The sequence below is a fragment of the Argiope bruennichi genome, chromosome 3, assembly GCF_947563725.1.
Source record: "Argiope bruennichi chromosome 3, qqArgBrue1.1, whole genome shotgun sequence".
In the NCBI taxonomy this organism is placed as follows: Eukaryota; Metazoa; Arthropoda; class Arachnida; order Araneae; family Araneidae; genus Argiope; species Argiope bruennichi.
In genome coordinates, this window is record NC_079153.1 from 124,136,394 (window position 1) to 124,158,326 (window position 21,933).

Below are 21,933 nucleotides of genomic sequence, written 5' to 3' on the forward strand. Positions count from 1 at the left end.
CATCTATTATTATTTTTTTTTTGCTACAGTAGCAATTAAATGTGACAAAAATAATGTGTCATTAAGTGAAGAAGTAATTATTTTTATTCAAAATATTCTAAATAATTGTGTATCCACGTTATATCTTTATGTGCAATCGAAATTGCAGCGATAACTTTCGGTATATCTTTTTACCAATTGAATAATCCTAATTATGACACTAACATATCCAAAACTGGGTAATTTACAATACACTACCATTTATATATTTCTCATCTATAAGTCGATTAACCGAACTCTCAATTCATCCATAACTATTATAATGATGAAATATTTAGTTTATACCGGGAAAAAGATATAAAGTTTTCTTATACATCGCTTTGCCCCTTTCTAAAATGTATTAATTTTGAGCCTGAGCTATGATTTCTCAGTTCCTATAAGTGACGAAATTTTTCCTAGAAAGTATGGGGGAGGATAGGATAATATCCTTTTCCTTTCTACTATTTCCAAATGAAGGACCCCAAAAGGGTAGAATGTCTCGGAACATTCATAGCTGGAGGGTGGGGGACAAACAAGGAGAGAGTCAGTTCAAGGTCACTTAAGCACACTGATCTACTTGAAAAGCATGTCATTTTAAATTCTTATGTCTTTCAGTATCCACGCTTTTTATCTTTAGCAATTTCGTTTTTTTTCTTTCTTAATAACTTAAAATATCTCTAAACTGTAAAGAACTTCGTTCGGTTATTTGCATTCACAAAGAATTTTTAAAAATTATATAATCAATGTCGAAGGTCTGTATTATGTATTATTTTTTCGAGGGGGGGGGGAATAGCATTCTATTTTGGCATAGGCGATGAAAAAAACTAAATAAAGAATTATTTTCTGCCAATTAAAGAACTATTTTCATAGAAAAATGGCTATGTAAACAGACTCTTTTATGTATTTTTATGAGCATTCACAATCAAACTTTGAATGTCAAAATATGTCAGTAATGTTAATAAAAATACTTCGCCAATTTTTTTTAAGTAAATATCTACAGTATTAAGTTTAAGATATCGTATTAAAGAATGAACTCACAAGAAACTCTTTCCAAATTTGTTTGCAATCTTTAAACTTCTTTGATTAGCAACTGCATCATAAAAAAATAAAAAATAAATAGTGATTCATCCATCAAAACTTAGGTCTCCCGCTCCTCCCTAAAGGTTATTAGGGCAACCGTGTCATGCATACCGTAACAAAAAACAACATTCATAAAAACCACCGCCAGGATTTTTTTCTGAAAGAAGTTATAGCTTTAATTATGAATTCTATCAAATGTTGCCTCAAAGTTTTTGAATAGTTTGAAAAGAATTCCACGAAAAAAAAAAGCAATTCAGTATGGATAAAATTTACTTTTACCAAGAAAACGAAACTACCACAAAGAGGGAAAAAGAGGGATCCTACTTTTTCCCTATCGGTAGGGAAAATCGTAGCTAAACTGGACGGAGTGAGTCTTATTTCTCCGCTTCCATCAATACGTTGTTTTTCGCCTGCGTGAACAAAAAAGGCAGAATTCTACTTGCAATTATTTATTTGACTTGACTTGATCAGAGAAACATGTCATTAGAAAGTGTTTGTAGAGGAAATTCAGGTGAGTGCTATCTCCTCAGTTTTGTAAAACAAGTTTTGATTAATTTCTATTCTTAATGCTTTTCAAATAGAATTCAATTCAATTCTTGTCGAATAAAATTTATTCTAATGTTCGTTTCAATCGAATCTATCTCACTTTAGTAGTTTCTTTTATAAATATTGTAAATATACCATTGAAAAAAAAATTCTTTGTTATTTTAGGATTTTCATAAAAGAAAAATAAATTTATTCTTATGTTCATTTTAATCAAATTTATTTCACTACGGTAGTTTGTTTTTAAATATTGTAAATATACCGTTTAAAAAATGCTTTGTTATTCCTATTTTAGATTTTTTATAAAAGAAAAATAAATTTCTTCTTATGTTCGTTTTAATTGAATTTATTTTACTACGGCAGTTTCTTTTTTAAAATTTTAAATATACCGTTGAAAAAATGCTTTGTTATTTCTGTTATAGATTTTCCATAAAAGAAAAATAAATTTATTTTTATGTTCATGTTAATAAAATTTATTTTACTACGGAAGTTTCTTTTTTAAATATTGTAGAATTTTTATATCATTGAAGAAATGCTTTGTTTTACTGTTTCAGGTTTTTCATAAAAGAAAAATTAATATATTCTTATGTTCGTTTTAATCAAATTTATTTCACTACAGTAGTTTCTTTTTTAAATATTGTAAATATACCGTTGAAAAAATGCTTTGTTATTTTTATTTTAGATTTCGATTTCTCATAAAAAAATATATCAAGACAAATATATATTCAGTTGTTTATATTGTAAAGTTAAATCCAGAAAATTCTTTTTCAACATGCAAATTTAAAATTATTTTCGGTTTTAATCAATCGAATTTGTACTGCATTTAAATGAAAGAATTTTTATAACATTGCAGGATTTAAGTCAAAAATAGACATTACCATTATAAAAAATGATTCGTTAAATTACGATCTTTGTATATAAAATCAGTTACATAAAAATATTGGGTTTAGTAACAAGTGCATTTTTATTATTTTATGCAATAATTGTGCCGAAGATTAATTTTATTACCCACTGTAACAAAATTTACACAATTTTATTAATAATTTCCATAATTATTTCATTGAGTCTCACTAAATTTTCACCCATTTTTCATGAAATGAGTTGGGAAACTGCATTTTTTGATATCATTTTCACTAGATTTTTTTATGCAGTTTAAAAATTAATACAAAAATTGTATTCCTATTTTATGTTTTATTTCCATATCGATATGCCGATCCATTTTGGCAAAGAATCAACTTCTTGCAGTATGAACTATTTTCTGATTTTTTTTTTTTTTCATATCCTTTCATATTCTTCCTATTCTATTTCTCATGTCCTTTCGATTTTTCTCATGTGTTTATTCAACTTGAATAATTCTATGCATTTAACAAGATAACATTCTCAGTTGATTTATGAAAAGGATTAGAATATATCTATCAGATTTTACAAAATATAATGAGAAATTCAATAAATAAATATCTTATAGATATTGATGCAATAAATTCAAAACATCCTTTTCATTCTCGGAAGTAAAAGCTTATTGAACCAATTGATATGTAATTGTTGCTCGTGATATTAATTGCGAAAAATGTGCTGACACAAAAATGAAATAAACAAGCAAAGATTGAAAATATGCATCCAATTTTTTTCATGATCCTCTATTTCGTTTATAGTAATCATTTCACCAACATTAATATAATGCACATGTTAAATATTTGTTTAAAAAATTAAGAATTAAACTACATAGGATATTTCCCAAATATAGATTTAAAATAATTGAAATTATCTGAAAAATTCTGAATTTATTATGATTACTATGATTTATTCCTAAGAGAATATATTTAATAGTAATCGTATTACATAAGAAATTACTTGTGTATAGGTAGATATATATTAGCAGCAGTTTTACTATATTTTTAGCTTGACTTTATAAAAGTGTTCAGCGAATAGCATGTGATTTTTGTGCGATTACTAGTATTCTCTACATCCAGCTGTTGCTTTTTTTAATGTTTCTGAAACCGGTTGGATGATTGTTTTCAATAACGATAACAATATTCAGTAGAATATTTTCCAGGTTTCAATATAAGCATACAATTAAAAATGAGATAATAATTGAAATAAACGCATTTCAAATTCATTGCATGTGTCAAATCAGAAGAACCTCAAAAGGTAAATTAAATCTTTTCGAAAATCAAGTTTAAATGTAAGGAATCTAAAAATGTATCTTGGTATTATATTGTAAAATGGGTAAATTAAATTGTTCTATCAAAAAAATAAGACTTAAACATCTTTACTTTATAATTTAATCTTTTTCAAAATTTAATATTTATTTAATGTTCATCAAAGGGACTAAATTTGTAGATAATCAATTCAAAAACTTTCGATATTCGGTGGAGGGAGGGTTCAAGATTTTTTTTACTTTTTGTTACTAATGTGAACAAAAAGTAAAAATTTGAACTGTATGCACATTTTCTAGAATTTGGTAATATTCCTATTTAAAAAAAAAAATCTTGAATCAAATGATATTTTTAAAAAAATGATGCTGATCCTTTTGTTTTCACCACTATTCTCCTAATCAACGCATGTCTACATGAAAAACTTTTCTTTTTTTCTTTCCTAATCGTGAAAATAGTAAATAAGTAATGTTATTTGTAAATATAACATAAGGTGTAAAAATTCATTTTTTTTCATGCTTACTTTTAGTGACTTTACTGTGAGGGCAATAGAGAATTAGAAAATAGAATTCTTCAGAAACTTGCTTTTTAAAAAATTAAATCAAGCCATTCTTTTTGTGAAATATTTTGATAAGCAAAAAAAAAAAAAGAAATAAAGAAGTGAAATAAACTGAGACCCTTAACAGATGCATTATAAATTTGGACTGCATTCATATCAAATTCCAAAATATACATATTTCTTGCTATTACAATAACGATTTCTCAGTTTAGGATAAGAAAAAAAGTCTCCAACTTGAAGCGAAATTATAATAAGAATTTTTTTTATCGAAATTCCATAATCTAATTTAATTAAATAAAAAAGATTGACTAAGTCATTTAAAAATGTCAAAAATAAGTCTGTAAAAAAAAACTTGTCAGAATTGACTTCCTATTGTGCTAACTAAAATTTAAATGGCATTTCTTTTCTCATTTTAATAGTTTCGTTTTTTTTGTTAATGCTTTTCCATGATATTTACTTAGTGCTTATTTAGTCAGATCACTCAGTTTCTAATAACTCAGTCGATTCAAATAAATGCACAAAATATTAATAATGAAAAATAACAACTGGCAGATCATTTTGAGGAAAATATAAAAAAGATCGCTGTCATAAAAGTAAAAAAAAAAAAAAAAAAATCATTATCAGTACAAGCTTCAGGGGAAATGCATTCAACTGAATTTTACTGCACATATATTTTTATGTAATGTTAGTGGCTTAAGACATAGAAAGAAATTCGAAAAAATTGACCGGTGCATTTAATTTCCTATACCTAACCTTTACTGATGGAATTTGCTAAAGTCTTCTAAGCTTGACTACCCAATTTATAATTTCCCTCTAATTTTGCTATGAATTACTGAAGTTCAGATTTGATAGATATTGTCCAAATTTTAAACGTACATTGAAGTATTTTGATTTGTTAAATATTTAATTATGTGTGAAGCGAATTTAAAAATGAAATAGCCTGATTTTTTTAAACTAAAACACATTTTCAATTGAAATATATTTTTATGAAAATATGATTGCTTTTGTTTATAGTAAATTATTTATGACTTTCGATCCGTTCCATGTTCTTCGTAGTAAATCAATGAAACATTTCTAGAAATATCGTTATTACGTCATACACGTTATTGTATATGGCATCTAATATACAACTGCACTTCTGTTTAAGCTATGCTATTCTGTCAGACATTTTTCTCTTACGGGATGTGCAAGAAAATTAAAATTAAATGTACGCTTGCACTTTGTGTTTACTTGAAGTGCTTCCATTATTATCCAATCATTTTTGCTAGTTTCGTTTTTTAAAATAGTTTATTGCAGTAATTTTTTTATTAGTGAAATAAAAAGTTGTTGCGTTAAAAGTAAATAAATAAATAAATAATAAATAAAATAACCAAAATACGATAACATAAACTAAAAACCCTAACATAAAAGTTGTAACATTAAAAGTAAGTTGTAAAAGTTAATTACAGCTAAAATTTAAAAGTTATGCATTCAAAAAATATTTTTCTGTTTTGTTTTCCTGTATTTATATAATATTGATTTTAAATCTATATAACCATTTTTATGAAGACTCATTTTCTCTGACGTAATAAAGAAAGTTTTACATAATCCTAATTTTCTCTGTAAAAAATATTGTAATTATTTCATTATAGTAAATATAAAGAGTATATTAAACGAAATATTGTAATTATTTTATTAAAGTAAATATATAAAGCATATTAAATGAAACGTTGTAATTATTTCATTATAAATATATTAAGGCTCGGCTGAATTCTTTGTTTTCTAAGTCTTCGGCATTTCTGAAATAATGTAGGCGGAGCGTGACCTTCCCCCAGGTTTATTTTGCTAACCTTAGTTCCTACCAAGGTTTAATGAAAAACGCACTTTTAATGAAACAGTTCTTCAAGACCAACAGATAAAAAAGAGATGAATAACTTTTTATATATTCGATGAAATGAAGTGCATTAAGGAATCTTAGCTGCAATTAAATTCACCAAATGTGAAAAAAAGTAATTTGTTTTTAAATTGCTTTTTTTAAAATGAATGTATCAAAAAATAAATATGCTAAAAATGACAAAAATAAAAAAACGAGAAAACTTTGGTGGAGTTGCTGTTATTAAGTTTTCAGCTCTGATATATTACGGTCTACTTCATTTTAAATCCAGTTTTAAAATTTATAACTCTTTTTAATTAATTGCACTTTTTTGAAAAATGTGATTTGGTTTTCGAAATTTATTTTTTTCAAAATATGAAGCATAATATTGAAAAATGAAATTAAGTAACTTGATTAAAATCTAACATTTTATATGACAAATTTATTTTAAGAGAAATTTTCTATATGCATATGATAGATTGTTTGTAATGAAGGATCATTATCAAAAGATGTCTAAATTATTTTTGATTAAAGTTATAAACTATTTTGAAAACACTATTTTTATTGAGAAGAAAGAATTTCTTAGCAGTTATAATATAGAATATTTGGGCTTCAAAATATTTAGCTGAAAATGAAACAGAACTATAAGTCCAATATAATTTTGTTGTAAAATTTATGAATATCTTTTTGAATATTTATTTCAATGCTATTTACATTTTTTTTTCTCGATTTTGAATTATCACTTGACTTTAATTATATTTTGCAATGGTTATGAAATAACAAATACATCTACTAACTACAGAAACATGAGGATGGAAATTCAGGAAATCATCAGTGGTTTACCGCTTCCGGTATAACATATGAGAGGGGGCTCTCATCAGCGTTTCTTTTTTTTTCTTTCAGTGATTATCTTGAAGCATCGTAATCCGACACAGGTCTGAGACAATCTCTCTGGGTTATGTGACGGCCGATTTCAGATCTCAGGCTCAGTGTCAAATCAGAGATTTTTAAAATATGAACTCCCTGTACTGAAATATTCATGATCCAACACTGTACTATTGGCATACACTTAATGGTACAAATATTAATTTGTTTTTGCGTATGCGAAAAATTTTACTGGTATGAAAAAAAAAAATGGTGAAAAAATTCCATTTCTTTTATTCAATTTAAAAGGCAACTAGTGGGAAGGCTTGACTTGCTATTTATTTGTAAATCCAAAAAGAAGTTTAAAGCCGATGAATGTGTGCAAAGATAGTATTTCTGTTCATTTTTAAAAAATGGTCGTGTGCCTTTTATTTTTTTAAGAAGAGCTTGTTTTATTTATATGCATTCTGTTGATGCATATAAATATTTTTAAATATACAAATCTTGATAGGATGTTTCATATTCATTTGTTTACCTCGCGTATGCTTTATTGATACCTGTTTATCCCAATAAAGAGTCGACACTGAATCCTAAAAAAATGTTATTACATAGCAATACATATTATAATGGAATAGTAACAACCAAACGAAAGATTTTGTTTTAAATAATGAGACATAGACGAAAATATAGAAAAATGTATAAAAATAATATAAGTCGATAAAAGCTACCATCAGAAACATAAAAATAAGAAAGAAAAATACAATAATATAATTAATACTAAAAGACAAACCGCCTGAAAAAAGAAAAAAAAATCACACACACGCACTCATGCGCGCGCACGTACATGATTAATGAAATATTACGATAAAATTAATACTATATTAAATACAATTGGTTAGGTTTCTATATATTTCTTACGTGCACATAATTATTATAAAACCGAATGTCTACTTTTATAGTGTTACATCAGTGTGGTAGTTTGGGGTCATAATAGATAAATAATGACTTATAAATTTTCACAAGTAAGAAAGATATTAAAGTAAAGTAAGTCATTAACATGTTAGAAATGTTCCGAAATATGAAATTTAATTGACCAGTTTATTAAAAAATAGGACCTCTTAATGTGCATTGTTTACAGCTACATTCAAGTTTGGATGGGGAAAATTTCGAAATAACTCTGAATTTTCCCTTTTTCTATTTTAAACTAACCTTGGTGTTTTCATGCAGGAATTCATCAGAAGTATCAAAAGAAAATTTCATAAAATTGTTAATGGATTTAGATATTAGTTGCGAAACAAATAAACGAGTAATTAAATTTAAATTTGAAAAAAAGCTGGAGTTGATGCAATGGGAATTCAAAATATGAAATTTGGAATTGTCATTGTTAATTGTCCTTGATTATATTTAAATTCTTACTTCAGAAGTAATATTCTATTAAGTCTTGCTTCATTTATACTCAAGATTTAAAAACTTTTTAAAAAATCAAATATCTTTGAATGTTATTTTAAAATAAGTAGATAAAAATTTTTTTGAAAAAGATAAATGAAAAATGTAGGTAAAGATTTTTAATAAAATATACATACATAGATGAAAAAATTACTTTTTTTATTTCGATGTTTCTATTTATTTGAACTGCTATCAAACCTATTTTATGTCTGTCTTTTTTAATCTTTTCATGTATTAGAAATTGATATGTTTAGGTAATAGTTTTTAATTGTGAGATCACTTATCTAAATGATAATGATGATATCTGTAGCATAAGCAGTGGAAATTTTGCAAATACCAGACAATAAACAACGATACAAAATATTACTTTATCGTCTTTATTTTTGACTTAGATCACTTTTTAAAATGGAATCATGGTGATACTCAAATTATTTTGAATCGCTTCATGGAAATAATAATTTTGATTCTTAAAATTATGAGTCCTTGTATTTTTTTAAAACTTGAATTATGTGAACCGTGTAATTAAGGATCATGCTATATTAAGTTCAAAAAAGTCATTAAGAGCAATATGATACACATTCTTTGCCATCTTTTTTCTTTTGGAGCAGCTATTTAGATACCAAAACTCTTTTTTATTTGGTGATTAAAAAACTTCGTCGTATATATGTCGAAGAAAGTGTCCATTCAAAACAATCTTTATATTTAAAGCTTTGACTTGGTGTTTGACTTTAAAATCTTGGTGTTCTATTTTTTTTTTAATGCTAACAAAAAGAGGAAGGAAGAATCTTGCCATAATAAATGTGCAAAATACTAAATTTCTTATTATTCTTGGAAAAATCCATACATAGGAGAGAGAAGGTGAGAATCTTGCCATAATACATTTTCGTAGAAAATGCCAAATTTCTTATTATTCTTTAAAAAAATATAAATTGACATTAAGAATTTTTTGCCTATTCATTCTTTACTGTTTCATAACTGATACGCAGAATACCTAATTATATGTTAGAAAAAAAGACTTGAATGTGTAAATTGTATTATATTTTATATCAAATGTTTAACCATTAATGATAATAAAGAAAAGTGCATGGTTTAGTTATTAGATATATATTAACTTGATAAAATAATATAAGAAATATGAAACAGAGATCTCAACCGATATTTGCTTTTAGACTGTATGCTGGATCTTTAAGCTAATTATTTATTTGAAAAGTATACAAAAATAATTATAGTGACTAATTAATTAGTTATGAATAAGTAAATAAAAAATAATATGTTAATTATGGAATAATTAATGCGAAATATAATAAAGGAAGTTTGATTTGTTTCTGATTTATTGGAGTAAGAATTATTGCTTGGTAATACTACGCCAGATTTAAAATAAAAGTTTCAGTAAAAAGGAAATAATTACCAGCTTTTGAGTCGAATAGTGCTTTATACTAATTAATAATATTGATTTAAAGCAGAAAAAAGAAATCACAAAAAAATGCTATAGCAGATATTGGATTTGAAACTCTTCAATTTTTTTTTAAATTATGATTTTGGGGCAATACTTCAGATATAGCTAATAATCTATATTAGAATTATTATTAATTTATATTAGAATTATTAAATATTAATTACATTAATTTTTTTAATTTGATATATTTCTGATCACTATTATCAGAGCCAAATATAGCTAATATAATGTATCCAATCTATACTTCAGTCAATTAAAAACTTTTAAAATGTGTATTTTCAAAGTTTGGAAAAATGAAATTATCGATATTGATACCATATTGTAAGATAATTATAGAATTATTGTCTATTTTTTAAGAAATGTTAAAAGAATTTTTTTTGTTTGCTTGTGTAAGAGACCATTGATTCTTAGTAATATCAAAGAAGTGAAGCAATCTACCTGTGTAAGGAATGAAAAAGAATGAAGACATTTGAATTGCAGAAATTTTAAGAAAATTAATGTGACTGCTATTTTTTATGCACATTTATCTGAAATAGATTCATTTAAATTTGTTTCTTACAACATTTACGGGGAAAAAACAATTATGTAAGATGAAAGATCATGGCATTTCGTTCCTACGTATGGGAACAAAGAGTTCTTTTTAAATTCCTGTGGTTACGAATCAATTACACAATACTGGGCCCAAAATAAAGAGTTTCAAAGAATGATTTGGAGCCCTAAGTGCATTTCAAAAACATTGTATCTTTTCAGAATAATTTTTTTATTCTTAGCACTCCCAATTTAATTAGTTTACGTAAATAAGGAAAATTTAAAAGGACGAAACATTTATTTTGAAAAGCAGCTATATTTCTTTAAAAATGTTTCTGAAGAGATTATTATTAGTAATACAAATATTTTTTGTGTTTTATATTTAATTATATGAAATATTTTATAATGTATGTATTGATCTTAATAAGACCACTGCAGATGTTTAGATATAAACTCATTTTAATTTATAATTGACATTTGATTTCAAAAAATTATTTTATGTATTTATTATGCTAGGGAAGACAACATTATTTTTATTTAAATTAATATTTATTTTTTATGTTGTTTTATCATTTATAAATGCTAGAGAAAGGGAAAAATAAACCGTTTTGGTTCAAAGAGAATTATAAAAGTAAACTTCTTTTTTATTACCAGGGTGCAATATGTTATCTTAATCTACCTTTATTTCCACAATTGCCTGCAATAGGCATCTAATTACAAATACAAAAACCTCTCTAATGAGGTGTATATGCATGTTATGATATTTTTGTAAGCAAAATCAATTATATAGAAATAATGAAATTACGTTCTCCGTGTTCTATAATTGTATGTAATAATATAACTTGTGTCATATCCTAACGAATATAACATAAATAGTTTTACTTCTGTAAGACAAAAATTGGCAGAGATGATTCATCTTAAAATTTGAGCTCACTCAATTTATGAAAATTTTGATGGTAGATGGAATTATATAGATTCTATAAGTCAAATTTTAATAAATCGTAAAAAAATTGAAATGCAGCATAATACAAGTGAGCGGCTTGACTATGACAGAATTGAAAATCTGGATTATAAAAATTATAATAGTTCTCTAGTCATGGCTTAAAAGCTACACTTATCGGAACGGCACATAAACTGAGTAAATTTTAAAACGAGGTATTTTTGTCATTTGTTGTGCTAACAGAAGTATAAAAAAAAACATTGTCTTAAATACAGGGAAGAATTTATTGAATGGTAATTTAAGGAATGCTATTTCTGTTACTTTTCTTCAGTCCTATTTGAATATATTGCTATTAAATTTGCAATGCTGCCTCTTCCAGTCTCCAGGTAGGGAAAATGATCCAATAGATAGCTTTAACAATTGTTGAGACAATGCCGACTCAATAACCTGCGGTATTAGCCACAAACTTGACGACTATTTAGCGAAGAATTTAATAACTTTGATAAAAAAAATCGAAAATTCCAAAAACAAAAAAGAATTTCGGCGATAGCTGTATTAGGACTCGAGTTATAAGATTTTTCTTAAAGCTCCTTTGACTTGTCGCAAGAGCTATAAAAAGTCGAGAATCAGTACTGAGTCAGTCGAGAGTAGCAAATGTGTGAAATACATCAGAAGTAACGAAATCTCTTTCCTGAGAGTTCTCTCTGAGCGCTTTGTGCTGATATAGTTGTTTATTGCTGATTTGCTGATTGTGCGCTGCTATTTACTGCGAATGCTGTCCTCATGAACGTATCGGCTGTGTTTTATGACTTCTGTAGGGCATGGAATCGACGACGACAGTTTATTCTTTTATGTAATAAATTCATTATTTTTGTTGCTGAGCCTGTAGAATTCTGTCCATCGTATACTCATTGCACTGGAACTTGATTTGGAAAATGTTCCATAAAAATACTTTTTTTTGTTTATGGTCTTTGTGAAACTTATTTTTTAGAGAAGATATACTAAGAAATATACATTTTTGTAACAGAAACGATTATTTATTTTTTTAATCATCCGGAATCATTTCTATTTCTCAATTTTATTATTTGTAAAAATACTTGTTCTAAATTAATTGCTATATATACACATGAATAAAATTAATCATCCGTTTTTATTGGAATGAAATTAGAGTATTTCGTGTTGAATAAGGAAATATTGTAGTTTCAATTAAATTTCAGCGAAATATCATACTTTATATTTCATCAACAATATATATATATATATATATATATATATATATATATATATATATATATATATATATATATATATATATATATATATATATATATATATATATATATATATATATATATATATATATATATCAAACATTTGCTTTTTGAAGCTGGATTAAAAGTGATTTTTACTAATAGTTGGCTTACGTTACTTGTAAAGTAAGATAAATTTAGATTATGTATGAATTTTATATAAAGCTTATAAATTCTTAATATCTGATAGGTTGCTTGAAAAGCTTTTTTTTTTAACATTTTACACTTTTTTAAAAATATATTGTAAGGAAATATCTGTCCGGTAAGCGTATAGTGAAAAGTTCAACAAGCTTAATAACGGATAACAATGCTCTATTCCACAAGAAAATTCGAAACACAGACAATAAAACGCAACAGAAATGTGCACAAAGAGAGTACTTGCAGAAATCAACAGATACCACGCAAACAGCAAATTGGCAATCAAGTAAAACCATGACATTATAGCGATTGTATTGCAGCTAGAGAGAGAGAGAGAGAGAGAGAACTCCGTGATCACATTCTAAAAAGAGACTTCTTTCGTTTGACTGGCACTCTCTCTCTCGCATCTTTATAGTCTCTGAAACAAAGTATCGGATTCCTTAGAATGATCCCGAATCTTGTCTACTAACAGGGAATTGCAAAACTTCTTCAATTTATTATTAACTAGATAACCAAATTCGAGAACCTTCTTTTTTGTCGCCAAATGCTCACCAAGACCGGAGGTCATTTACCTGGTATCTATTTAGTACCATCAAAATAACTGTAAATCTTTCTTCCTTACTATGAGATCAACTGAGCAGGAAAGCAATGTCACACCTTTGCAACAATTTCATATACAATCATCAAATAAGTTTTAAGCAATTTATCCCTAATACGAAATACATATAAGATTAAAGTATTTCATGCTATCTAAATTGATGAAAAATTATACGTATATACAAATTTCTTCTCTTTACCTTCATTTGGAAGCGGACATTAATGTTTTCTTATTCAATTGATGATGATAAAAAAATTCAGATAAATATAAATTTCCCTGAAATAAAGAATGAAATCTGTAAATTTTGATCAATCAGTTCTGGATAATAGTGGTTCGAAAATTTTCTGTCTCCTAATTGTACGAGAGAGTTAAGATTGGCAGTTTAAAGCAGGGGCAAAATCCTGTTTTTAGTAAATTGATATAAAAAATGATTGACCATTGCTTGGCTCATAAAACTAAAAGATTTGCATTACTGTTTGCTATTTATTTTTAAAACGCCACCAAAATATCACTATTCCATAAATATGTAGCGGACGATTTAAGATTGGTTTTGGTTTCTGTCCAAAAAATGCTGCTCGTATATAAGGAGGAAATGAAAAGTTATCATGAGTTCCTTGCTGAAAATGAAACGATTAAATATTACAGATATTACTTTAGCTTCTAAAAGTTATTGAAAAATTATGATCTGAAATCGATAAATAAATTTCAGCAATAACAGTTTTTTTTCTACTTTACAAACATTTTATCTAAGATAAGAAGTGATTTATCCGCCACTGCCAATTTTAGATAAAATTATTTTGTTTCCTATAGTCACTTGATCTTTCTCTTAAACAGTGGAGGATTTTCGATTAGACAGAAAGCAAAGCTGAAACCCTGCTGAGCTGAGGGTGAAATTGTTTACAGATCGATTAAAAATGTGGTTATTTTAGTTTCTGAAGAAATAAATGTTTTAAAAAATACACATTCTTTGTATTAAAAACATTAGGATAATAACATTTGATCAAGTATATCTAAGCTCTGATTGATAAGATTCTTATCTAAGCTATCTATTCCTATCAAAGCTATCTAATTGATCAGGCTTTTATCTAAATTCTAATTCATCAAGTTCCCATCTGTCTCCTTATGCCATTACAGTATTTATAAGTACTGAGCATTTCTTAAATAATATTAATTCAAACATGGATGATGAGTAACCACGCATCATATTGAATAAAAATTAAAAACATTTACTCTTTTACAAAGTTATTAAAATAAAAAATTAGCCTGAACTGAATCAATAAAAGTTCATTGAGTTAAAAATATATTGGAATGTGAAATTGATCAGTTTTAAGAAAGACACTTAAAATTTGCAATGTCAAATCACAATATGACTAAATCCGTTGGCGCATTTATTTTATTTTTAACTCCTAATAATTATAGGCTTGAAAATCTTGAAATCCATGAAAAACAAAAGCAACTAAACAAAGACTTAAGAAAAAGAAAATGTTAAGAAATTTTATAAAGATTGTAATGCAGCATAATTGTTGATGTTTAAAGTTATTAACTCATTCTATTTCAAGATTACGGATTCAGTGCAATGTTACACATATAATTTCTATACATTTTTTTAATTATTTCGTTTTCATCAACAATTATATACCCCAGTTTTTTTGCAATGGACAGCGGCAACTAATATACAGTATCGAAAGCCTTGCTTCTTTCGGTATGAATTGTATTAAATTTAGAAAGAATTTTTGAAGTTGCATGATTAAGAGGTGATTTTAGAACATAAACATCACAATTTAAAGTACACTTCTATTTATCTACATATTGTAAAAGCGTATATCATATCAGATTTAAAATTTTTCTGGTTGTTTCTCATGTTTGTTTCTTTCAAAAGGAGGAAAAAGTAGAATATTTCATGCTGAACGCTTGAATGAAAAATTCCTGAAAAAAAAATAAAGGGGAAAATAAGAAGTGCACGTGTCCCGTATATTATTTTCGACCCGCCTCATAGGGCAAAGCCGACATTGTCGAAGTGACATTTGTGTGCCTCTTTGAATATTTGAATAAGGGCGTAACACTGCGACAAAATCACCGTCGCAAGAAAAATAAGCGAACTTCCATTTTATGTCTGTTTATAGGTTTATAAAGGAATATATCGTGGAGGATCTGAACCTATAACTTTCCTCATATCTCAAAATCAAACCCCGCCATATTTATTCTGGGCTAATTAAGGCGTAAAATGTTTTATGATCTTGTTATGATTCAAACGCCTAGTTGCAAAAGAATGAAGGCTTAATTTGAAATATTAATATTAATTAGCCACCTTTGTCAAGTTGTCTCCTATAATTAAGACTACCTTGTTATTATTGTCTCTTTTCAGTTGAACTGTCTCTAAAATTGGCATTTACTCTTATATTATTATTTAAAAAACACATTCTGGCTGTTTCAAAGATTAATGATATTTAAAACAGGTTAGATTATTTTAAAAATTTGTTTTGAAAAATAGGGTGTTTGTTGCGCTTTGTATGTCAGGCATTTTAAATCATGTACTAGTGTTTAAAAGTAATAGTGTCATCAAAAGTAAGTGTAAGAATGTGACCAAATCTTTTCTTGAAATATTTTCAAAACTACTAGACATATTTTAATGAAATTAAACATGTGACTAGATTAAAATGAGAAATTAAAAAAAATACAACAGTTATGATCACGGTATATGCGCATGATAGAGTGCAAGATTTATCATGGCAGAATAATTTAAAACCAAAAAGTTAAAATTTTGAGTAAAAAAAAAAAAAAAAAAAAGACGATGTGCAGAGTCTTCCTCCCCCCTCTATTTATATAAGTCCTTATATAGACTTTAAAACTTGAATCCCTACTGAAAATCAGGCAGTTTATGAAGTGTTGTTTCCAAGTCTTGTATGCTTCTGAGAGCGAGAAGATGGAATATAATAGCCATCCTAGACACACTCTTTAAGGTTAAAGTCTTATTATCTGACGAATTTCCTCGCTTTTCAGAAATATGTATATCAAATGAGCTCTATATAAGCGAAAGTTGTCGTTGGTCAAAATGTACTCAAACAATATCTTAGAAAAAGTGTAGTCAGAATGCACTCTGGGGTTTGTAAAGATACCATGGCCCAAGAACTCTACGGTACTACTAAAGAATTGAAAAGTGCCTCAAAATGTGTTGCAGCATTTTACAATATATTATCTCTTGGCATGATAATGACAATCAGCATACGGAATTGAAGCCCAAGAATGAATTATTCATAGTAAACACAATTTCCTGCACAGAAAGCTGTTCATTTTTCTTGCTTTTTTGAGAATAATGGGTATTTTTGTGTTCACACTGCATAATATTATTTTAACAATATTCATATTTTTTCTGTTTATATCTTATCTTATTTGGGTGTGATAGTGAAGATCGTCTTGATACGATCCAGTTAAATGGAAATAACGATTTTGCAAACATTCCAAGCTTTTACACTAATTAATGATTTAATTATGGATATATTCAACTATTTCATGAGTGATAGTCAGTTTCGGTTTTCTTTCATTGTAACAAATTATGAAGTAACTTATTTAATGACCTGTGACCTATTTCAAAATATATTAGAAGTAATTAATTTTTTTCTAAAAAGCAAAAAGCAAAATTATTTGCATAACTTTTTAATAGTTACCGTTGTATCTTGAATCTAGGCACTGTTTTTTTTAAAAATTATTATTAGGCGATTTTTAATCACCTCTACAGCAGAGGCGTTTAAAATCTTATATAAAAATTTTTTTTCATCATAAATAACTTTATTAGTAGCAAAATTTCATTATAAATAGTTTGAAACTGATTAGACATTACATCATGGGATAAAAAATTGAAAAAAAAAAAAAAACCGATGTAATTTTTCAAAGAGCTAAGAATACATCAGAATATTTTATTACAATTAAATACTTGCAGTTTCTTAATTTCCGTCTTATAAAAATTGCTAATGAAGTGATAGTTCCAATCTAAATTTGATATAAATAGTCATTTGAGCCACATTTGATATAAATGGCGTCGTATTTTGAATTATTTTATCATAAAAATCATTTCGCTTGTTTTTCGCTGAAGTTAATATTAATACTTTTCTGTAGTTTCCACTTTTGTCACGATTCCTTTGAGGTTATGAAGAATATAAGACGAGCGTAAAAGTTATTAAATTCGTTTGTAATAATGTATTTAATCAGATTTTTAATTAGATAATTTGCGATTTTACTGATTAAAATTATGTCCATAGCACATAAGCTTTTCTTTATGCTATTATTTGTTAAGTATAAGAATTAATATAAATATAAACTTGGACGTATAATTTCATTTTTATTATTTTAACGCATAATTCAATTTTTATTATTTTAAAATAATAAAGACACCTAGATTAAGTTGCTTATTTGTACGTTTCAGCGAAGACAGGGGAATCTAAGGGCAAAGTTATGAAATTAATAAACTAATTTGAGATATCATTTTCTGTTAAGTATTCAAGTCATGTTGCATTTGATACTGTAATATTTTCAGAATAATAATAAAAACATCTTAAATTAATAACTAGTATAATTTAACTGAGGATGCACGTCTTGGCAACGCGATAACGGAGAGATGCAAGCACACGACCAAGATAACGAACACGTTATTGGTGTGCTATCTGAGTATCGTGTGCGTTCTCACGGAGTTTTTTAGTAATGAAATAAACAAACCGCAAAAAAAAAGTAGTTAGGAAAAAATGAAGCATTTTGAATCCGATATCCTTTAGGCGTCTGACTGTCTGGAATAAATAAATAAATCACTCACTTTAACACGATAACTTCGATAGCCGCTGATAGTAAAAAGACCAAAAGCAATATTTGCATACAGTGCTTCGCAAGGTCTTTTTGACGCATTGCCAATTTGGAACTTCATTAAAATGAATTTATTCCAGTTAGAATCAGAGTTTTATTTGTTTATTTTTCAGATTTCATTAACCGCAATCAACAGTGGCACTTGATCCAGAGAGGTTTTCAACTTATTCGCGATTTATGTATGCATCATCGACTTCGGAAGATGCGAATTTCAAGACCTTGGGAACATACAAAGGCGTTGAATTGATTTACGCTGCTGTCATTAATAGGAAGTAAATTAACGCTTTAATAGGAATAATGATATTATTATTAAAAATGGAAATTCGCTGTTAGCGAGAATTCTTTTTCCGTATGTCATTTATATAATCATTATGTAATTAAAAATGTTTTAATGATATTCTTATTTAATTTTGTTTCTATAATTTAATGATCCTTTTACTCCTTTTTAAGATTTGTCGATTTGATTTTTATTATCTGATTATATTGAAATGTTTCATTTAGATGTAAATTAATACTATCACTATTTTCAAAACAGACAAACTCATATTTCATTACTGATCTTATTCCAGTATTTAACAGTAGTTATATTAAAGCTACAAAAAAGGAGCTGAAATTTTTGAAATAACCATAATCTAAATAAATTACAATCGAAGTTTTAAAATTAAATTAATTTACAAATTTTCAACTAGATGTTTTGAAATGTTACTTTTTGAGCTTAAGAGCTTCGAATTTTATTTTAGAATCTTCTGTTTAGAGATTGATTTAGGTATTGCATGGCCCTATGTAGTGCACGATATAAGGTCCATCTTCTAATAAATTAGACAATTTAATTACACATTTTCAATTCATTTCTAACTTATATTAGTAATTTATTTAATATCACGCTAATGACTTATTTTAAGTTTAATTTTTTATATATTAGCAATTTTGTAAAAATGTATATGATTTTATTTTATTTATTTATTATGATAATGGAATTTGCATAACCATGCTTGTTCTCGCTGTCATTTAAGATGTTAAACGTACAGAAACATCATAATGATTTGATTAATATAGTGAAACACACCGGAACCTGAGAAATTATATTTGGCGGCAAGGTATTGATATTATCCTAAAAATTTATAATTGGTAACATTTGTATTTTTAAAAATAAATTTATCAATTTGGCAACTATAACATCTTTTTTAATCGACTTGCCTGTATTCGTGCTAACTGCAAGCCTAGGTTGCCTAGTTGAAATGTTATATATATATATATATATATATATATATATATATATATATATATATATATATATATATATATATATATATATATATATATATATATATATATATATATATATATACATATATATAAGAGGCTTACTATCTTAATAGATTGTAAGCACCGTCGTTTTGTCTATCTCCCATTTTCCTCTCGTTTTTCTGCTAGTTTATTTAAATGTAACAGTTTTGTATGGGTTTGAAATCAGAATTTACAAATAAATAATTTTATTGGCATACTAGATTCTGTAAAATGGTTTCATTATACATTTCCGAAGTCTTCACCGGGGGTGGTCACCTTAGAAATGAGGATGAGAAGCTTCCAGTATGGTAGCTGGTTATCACCTCCTTGGTGGGTACAGAAATGGTGAGTGTCGGCTACCTCCTATCGATGATAAGACGTGCTTCCCACGGGAAGGGTTTTACCGTGGCCGGTGATGGTCCTTAGGACTCAGCCTTAGTTCCCGCCAATGCTATCGTGGCATCCGGCCAGTCTGATCTAATCCGAATACCTTTATTAGGCGGGACCGAATAGCCAGTGTGGTGTGGTTATATTTTTTTGAAGTCAGCTTTGTTTTAATAAAAAAATTTAAACTAAAGCGAGAGAAAATATTTTGATCTAATATTTATATCAATATTTTGTAATGTTACTGTAAACATAAGAATATATATGCAAAACTTTGTTTGAAGAAATAGTCATTGAGTTTTTGACTTTTTTTTATTCTTTATAATTTCAAGGATATGGACTAATTTTTAGCTTTTGTGAAGATTTTTACTTGTCCAAGCCAGGATGAAACCTGAAAGGTGAATCGAGTAAGATAAGCAGAAAAGATAAAAGAGAGAGAGAGCTTGAGAAAGAGTTTTGATATATAATTTAAAATGAATTTGCAGACCTCATCGTTTTGCTTTCTTTGGAAAATTAACAGCCGGCACAACACCGAAGTTACAGTGAAGATAGAGATCAAGCGATTAAAATTATTTTAAAAGCATCGCTAATATGAAATTTTTGTTTATATAATGCTACATACAACAAAAATTTAGTTATAAAGTCTTTTCTGTAATAAACTAGGAAATTTTTATAATTTTTCTATATCTATCTTGCAAATTTTGAGACAAATTTTAACTAACGTGTAAATAAATTTTCATGCAATTATTATATATATCTAATAATATTTCTACATAGAATCTTTTGCTATTACTATCAGACTTCGGATAAATTCCTGGGATATTTCTGCTTTTCTCATATAACACGCCATTTCCACATGAAATGCATTTATAGACATTTCTTCATCAGCTGTGGGTAGCCGAGTTTATTTTAAATTCAAAGTTCTCCTAGTTGCCGGCGTTCTGGCATAGGGGTAGCGCGTCTTCCTCGTGATCTGAGCATCCTGTGTTCAAGTCCCGGTTCGGGCGTGGTTGTTCTTAATCTGTGTACTGTCTGTGAGGTGTGTGAATGCGCGCCCCTGTAACAAGGTGTTGTGCAAGCGAATGTGTGTGTTTCATCTTCATATGAGCTAGAAGTCAGACTTCTGCCCTCAGGTAATCAGGGGTCTTTACCCTCAAAAGCTACTGCACCCTCTTTCCGTGGTAACGCGGACAAGACATCTTCATCATTATCAGTTCTACTACTAATTCAGTATCTTAATTCTATTCCAGAACCTTTAAGGGCTGCGATTTGGTGTTTGTAGGTGATGGATGTTTATGTAATAAAATTATCTATATCCTTTTTTTTTATATCTTGGATTTTCGGATTGTTCTTTCAAAGCAACATTTGATATTTTATATTTATTTTTTCACATAGAACATTCTACTTTCAATAAATAATTTTAAATTTTTTTTTCCTTTTCTTTAAAGGTAAAAACCCATTTTAATTTCATATTTTGAAAAGAAGTATCATTGGAATATTGATATTCAAATTTCTAGTAATTAATCAGCGCTTTCGAAATATTTTTTTAAAAAAATCTTTAAACCTTTCTTTTAATTTTTAAAATAACAAATGTGTATTTAATAAGCGTTTGTAGAATCCTAACAGTATTTTTTAAAAGATACTATAATGCTGTTTGATTCTCTGATTTCTTTATGATTTGTATAAAATTTGATACAGTACGGATTTAGGTATTTTTGTGAGTCTAGACAGTGACATCATGGGGCGCCAGCTTCAATATTTGGCCAATTTTGTTTTACATGTCAACGCATTTTTAACTTAACAACATACCAATGACTTTTTTTTGCGTCAAATATTTTTCCTATTTTATCAACTTTGTGAAAATATCCATTTACTTTTCTAAATTTATATCTCAGAAGAATGAGTACAATAATACAACTCTGGAAA

General features: G+C 27.2%; 1 protein-coding gene across 3 annotated transcripts in view; it reads left to right on the top strand.

Moving 5' to 3' along the window:
• The first annotated feature begins 1,450 nt into the window (after positions 1 to 1,450).
• LOC129963435 (epidermal growth factor-like protein 8) overlaps positions 1,451 to 21,933 on the top strand; it is a 48,135-nt gene continuing 27,652 nt past the window's right edge. For 2 of the 3 annotated variants that reach the window (XM_056077795.1, XM_056077796.1), the window contains exon 1: positions 18,513 to 18,608. In XM_056077795.1, the coding sequence (XP_055933770.1) occupies positions 18,514 to 18,608 (95 nt within the window). In that variant the 5' untranslated portion in view covers position 18,513. Of the gene's footprint in view, positions 1,610 to 18,512; positions 18,609 to 21,933 lie in introns of those variants that run through there. The other variant, XM_056077798.1, reaches the window with a different exon arrangement.